Source organism: Pteropus vampyrus, unplaced genomic scaffold (assembly GCF_000151845.1).
Source record: "Pteropus vampyrus isolate Shadow unplaced genomic scaffold, Pvam_2.0 Scaffold1000006139, whole genome shotgun sequence".
Classification (NCBI taxonomy): domain Eukaryota; kingdom Metazoa; phylum Chordata; class Mammalia; order Chiroptera; family Pteropodidae; genus Pteropus; species Pteropus vampyrus.
In genome coordinates this window covers 1136-6765 of record NW_011920541.1, presented here as the reverse complement: position 1 = coordinate 6765, position 5630 = coordinate 1136, and the positions used below count along the sequence as shown (strand labels likewise).

The following is a 5630-nucleotide window of genomic DNA, read 5'->3' as shown; positions in this document are numbered from 1 at the left end:
AATCAATTAACTGGCTGTATAATTATCAATTTTACATATTTATATTTTATATATTTTCTATATTTAGCATGTACTGCTTTATAATTGGGCAAAAAATAACAAGAAAAATTTGAAAGACAAGATTTAAAATCTCATTCGTAATAGAAATACTCAGAATTTAATTATATGTAAAGAGCCTGACTAGCAAATGTAAAGTCATTTTCAAAGTCTAAATTTCAAAAATCCACTAAACAGTCAACTGACAAAACATTCTTTCTGGGTCACCTTAAACCTAACCTTCTTATTATGCGTTTTTAACAGACAACACATTCGTTTCCACTTGCAGACAAACACTATCTGACAAAGGTCTGTCCCTTCAAAGAAGGGGGCTGCTCCACTCCCAGGATTGTGCACAGCTTGCAGGTGCCTGAGAAGCACTGTGGACTTGCTGAGCAGAAGTAGACAGCTGAGTCTCCAGGCTGGGTGGCTTCGATGCGCAGGGAGAACTGTTTGTCCGCCTTCCTCAGTGAAACAGTGAATCTTCCATCTTTGTTTTCGTTCTTATATGAATGAATATCTATAATGAGCTGAGGACCTTTTCCAGCTTCTTGCTTATACCAAAGGAAGTATACTGAAGCACTGTCTGAATAAGTACAGTTGATAACAGAACTGTCTCCCTCCTGGACACTCAGGGTAGAAGGACGCTGATCCACTTTCTCTCCTCGGATGACCCCTATGCAGAAAGAAAAAGTCAGAGAAAGATGAAAGTATGCCAGATTATTACTGTCCAGAATATACTTTTCCTCTTCTATAGTAACTGGAAGGAACCTGAATAAAGCTAGTCTCTTCCTTGGCTTCTAAAGAAAATCCACTAATATACCCTGTTTCCCATAAACTCTCAACTCACAGTCCAGTTGCAGCCACAAGAACAAAAATAAAGCTCCAACGGATATCTTCAGCATTCTTCCTAATTGAGATCAATTATACACTTATAATCTTCAGCCAATTGAGCTACTTCTGTTATCAGGCTGTCCTTCTTTTCTCTAACAAACATGGGGTTTTTCACATTCTCTGCCCAGCCAACAGGAAAAAGGCTCTTCTTCTGCCACAGATGACTCATTCAGAATCCACATATTCTGCATTAGCAGAGGAGCACTACCATCTTGTGGTCAAATCAATAACTACTGAACTTGCTGGTTCAATGTTCTCTTACCCTGTGCCTATGAGGGGCTCAGACACAAAAAAGCAGCAATAGGTCAAACAAAGTCTTAGATCAGAGATTAATTTAGATGTCGAGATCACGATTTCTGTCTCTGTCTTCTACTGAGTCATGATTTACATGTTGGAAAGAGGCAGATGCTGTTGCTATTTATTCAATAGTAGACTAGGTCTCTTTTTTTTTAACATTTTATATTTTTCCCCCTCCCCCCTCCACCCTTCCCACTGGTAACCACTAGTCCATTGTCCATGATCATGAGTCTCTGTTTCTTTGCCCTGTTCATTTGTTGTTTTTAGGTTTATATCCCACATATAAGTGATATCACGTGATTATCAACATTTTCTGTCTGGCTTATTTTGCTTAATATGATTATTTCAAGGTCCATCCATATTGTTGTAAATGGCAGAATTTCATCTCTTTTTATGGCTGAGTAATATATGTACCACAGTTTTTTAGCCAATCATCTATTGTAGGACACTTTGGTTGCTTCTATGTCCTGGCCACTGTGAATAACGCTGTTATGAACATCAGTGTGCAAATATCTTTACAGATATAAGTTTTCAAGTCTTTGGGGCAAATACCCAGTAGAGGGATTGCTGAATCATATGGTAGATCAATTCTTAGTTTTTTGAACCTCCATACTGTTTTCCATAGTGGCTGTACCAATTTGCAGTCCCTCCAGCAGTGTATGAGGGTTCCTATTTCTCTACATCCTCTCCAACATTTGTTATTACTTGTCCTGTTGATTATAGCTATTCTAACAGGTGTGAGATGGTATCTCATTGCGGTTTTGATTTACATTTCCCTAATAGCTAGCAATGTTGAGCATCATTTCATATATTTGTTGGCCATTTGTATGTCCTCTAGGGAGAAGTGTCTGTTCAGATCCTCTGCCCATTTTTTGATTGGGTCCTTTGCTTTTTTTGTTGTTATTGAGTCCTATGAGTTCTTTGTATATTTTGGATATTAGGCCCTTATTGGAGGCATTGCTTGCAAATCTGTTTTCCCATTTGGATGGTTGTCTCTTTACCTTGTTGTTGCTTTCTTTTGCTGAGCACAAGCTTTTTAGTTTGATGTAGTCTCATTCGTTTATTTTTGCTTTTACTTTCCTTGCCTTTGAGATCACATTCATAACATCCTCTTTAAGTCCAAGATCTTTGAGTATCATTCCTATGTTTTCTTCTATGCATTTTATTGTTTCAGGTCTTATATTCAGATCCTTAATCCATTTTGAGTTAATTTGGTGGGTGGTGATAGACAACAGTCTAGTTTTATTCTTTTGCAGGTTGCTTTCCAGTTTTCTCAGCACCATTTATTGAAGAGGTTTTCCTTTCTCCACCGTATGTTTTTGTCTTTTTTGTCGAAAATTATTTGCCCATATAAATATGGATTTACTTCTGGACTCCCAATTCTGTTCCACTAGTCCGTGTTAGACTAGGTCTTTTATACAAAGAAAATATAAAATCTTTTCTTTCAACCAAAATATACATCTACATTTATCAGTTATGGAGGAATACTCTTTCTAAAGGAAACTTGTAAGCGAGAAGATCATTTGATATTTTAAATACCTATTATTTCAGACTCTGCTCCTCTAAGCTGGTCTTGCCCTTGACCTTGCTATTCCCAGAGAACTGACAGTACCTACCAAGAGTCAGAATGTGCAAACTTCCTTCAGTAGAGTTGACTGTGACAAGAGGTAAAGGATTGAATCTTAATGATAAAAAAACAGGGACGGGAACTTCCATGAGACGGGAAACAGTCTGACCCATAATTGTGTTGATTTGCAAAGAGAAATCTGATGTGCTTTAAGAAATCTATTGCCATTGTTATGTGTATTATATACAGCAGAGTATTGAAAGATTAGGAATTGTCAGAAAATATCAAGCTGCAGTTTCAGAAAAAGTACCTATATGTCAATTTGTTCAACAGGTATTTTTATTTTCTGATATCAAAGGTATGGCATGTCCTAAATGCAGTGACTAACTCACATTCTTAGTGGAATTGCCTCTGAAGTATAAGCCAACTCACCTGGCATGGATTTCTGCTGCCTTTGCTAGTGCTGGCTGACTCAAGTCCCGACTTGATCATTTTACTCCCAAACTCGGCTACAGTGTTCTTTTCCATAGACATGATAAAATTTCTCAGTCCTATAAACTTCTAGAATTATCTCCCTCTGTCAAAAACTCTTTTTCATCTCCTTTAATAACTTCCTATTTTCCAATTACCTCTGTAAGAAAAAAAATCTAGGGAAGGCTGAATATTGCCTGTGTCTGCTAGGGAAATACTACAAATAGAAACTGGCTCTAAAGAATTGAACATGAGAAATGGTCCCTGGCAAACCAAGACCACCTCATTTCCATATGTGAAAGCCCCTTTCCTGTGATTTGTACTCACTTATCCTCTCCAGTTATGGAGAATAAGCATAATCCCCCATCCTCATTTCACACCCTTAAGGATTTAAGGATTCTTCAGATATAATGAAGAATTACAAATCAACATATAAGTATCAACATGTAAATATAAATGTGTTTTACGTACATAAAATTTCTCCATTCTAAAGATCTTCCTCTATTCTCTCATTCATCTTCCATAAGTTAGAACTCCCAAATCTTACATCGAGTAAATTCCCTCTTCTTAGAGACCAGACACTTCAGATCAACATTTGCCCTCTTGAGTTACGGATCCAGAATGGAATATGATCATTTAACTATACTCTGTTCAGCAGAGTATTCCACATATTAAGACTAGCACAGGTATAGTGAAGCCCTGGACAAAATTTGCAGCCCCAAGATTATTTCATTGGCTATCACGTGACTCATCATCAAAGTGTCGATCTGGAGAGGCTTCTTCTAGTATCTCCATGGACTGCCAGCTGCATGACGACGATATTCCCCTTGGGCTCCACAGTCCAATAATCATTTCTTTACAACAACGTGATAGTGATGGTCTCTACTCATGTGCTGGCTTTCAGAAATGTCTGCCTGGGATAATAAACATATTTGCAATTTCTAGAAAAACCTTTAGAAATACATGAGGGTGTTAGTAGGTGGCACTATACCTGTTGGCTTACTCTTACAAGCCAGTGCGTGATGGACTTGGTTTGCGGGTAATGACGATGGCTCAGCCTGTCTTCTTTCCTGCCCAAAGGGTCAAACATTTACATCAATTAGAATGCTTCATTTCAGCGGTCAAAATGTTAGGCCACAGCTTTCACAAACTCAAACTGCAGAGATCTAAGTGAAGGGGCTTGCATTAACTAGCTCTCTTTGCTCAGCAGGATGGTCCTGCAGGAGATCTAAGTGAAGGGGCTTGCATTAACTAGCTCTCTTTGCTCAGCAGGATGGTTCCGCAGGAAGAAAGCAGGGACAAGAATCCTGAAGAGGGATTAATGAGATCCAGTTTCTTTCTACTCCCAGCTCAGTTACTATCTTATTATTTCATACTGGCATCTTGGATTTAGCTTCTGTTTTGTAAAATGAAATTTGACTAAAAAGTTTCTAAGGGCTCTTCTGGCTCTAAAATTCTTTTTTACAATTTAACAAAGGAAAGATTTATTGAGGACTGGTTCTGTACAATATGAGTGGTGTGAGACCTGGGAGAACTTGTCCTGCATCATGGAACACCAAGACCATTTTCACAGCCTCATGCAGTCAGGTATGTCTACGGTAGCCCCCAACCAACCCTGAGCCCTCTTCAGTGACAGAGTTGGGGTCCTCAGGATGAGTTTCTGTCTGGGTTTTCATTTCTCCTATAGGATCAGTGATGGATCAAGGAGAACCTAAGTCCCTAGAAAAATGGAATGGAATAGGACTTCACCACTGAGTGTAAGGATCATCACAGGCAGTGCAATGGGGGTGGACTCTATGGCTGAGTCCTGGGGAAACAGAACGTTTCTTTCTGGAAATTCATTTCTTATATGTATATCTGTAACATATCATATCTCTCTTGTAAGAAGAAAACTCAGCAACTTGTAGAACCTGGAGGAGGTGCATGAGTTCAGTCATACGTAGAGGAAAAAACTGCTTTCTCAAACAGCCTGATTGCTTTCTGGCTTCTAGCTCCCTCCTCCCAAGATCAACTCCAGTGTCGAAAACTCACAGCCAGACTGACTACTATAATTTTTGGGACTCAGTACAAAATGAAAATTTGGGGCAGGAAAAAGAAAAAGTGATATTATGTAATAAAATATAGAGCTCTCTTTTAAAAAATATTTTCTTACTTAGAAAACACGATGGGATTTACAATGATACATAAGAAACAAAATAAAATTACAATTTGCAAAAAATATTTTGAGGTCATACTTTTAACAATTCAATAACAAAAAATACTTTATTAGTGTGGGATCCTGACAATAATAAGATTTTCTAAAAATTAATTTAGTGAGTTATTTTTTACATTTATACATTCTGTATCACATTTCAATCAATATAAT

General features: G+C 37.8%; 1 gene segment (V, D, J or C); it reads right to left on the bottom strand.

Moving 5' to 3' along the window:
- Nucleotides 1-155: 155 nt before the first annotated feature.
- Nucleotides 156-1021, bottom strand: LOC111735737. The segment is given in 2 exon segments: nucleotides 156-712; nucleotides 887-1021. Coding segments are annotated over 2 exon segments (435 nt in total).
- Nucleotides 1022-5630: the final 4609 nt, after the last annotated feature.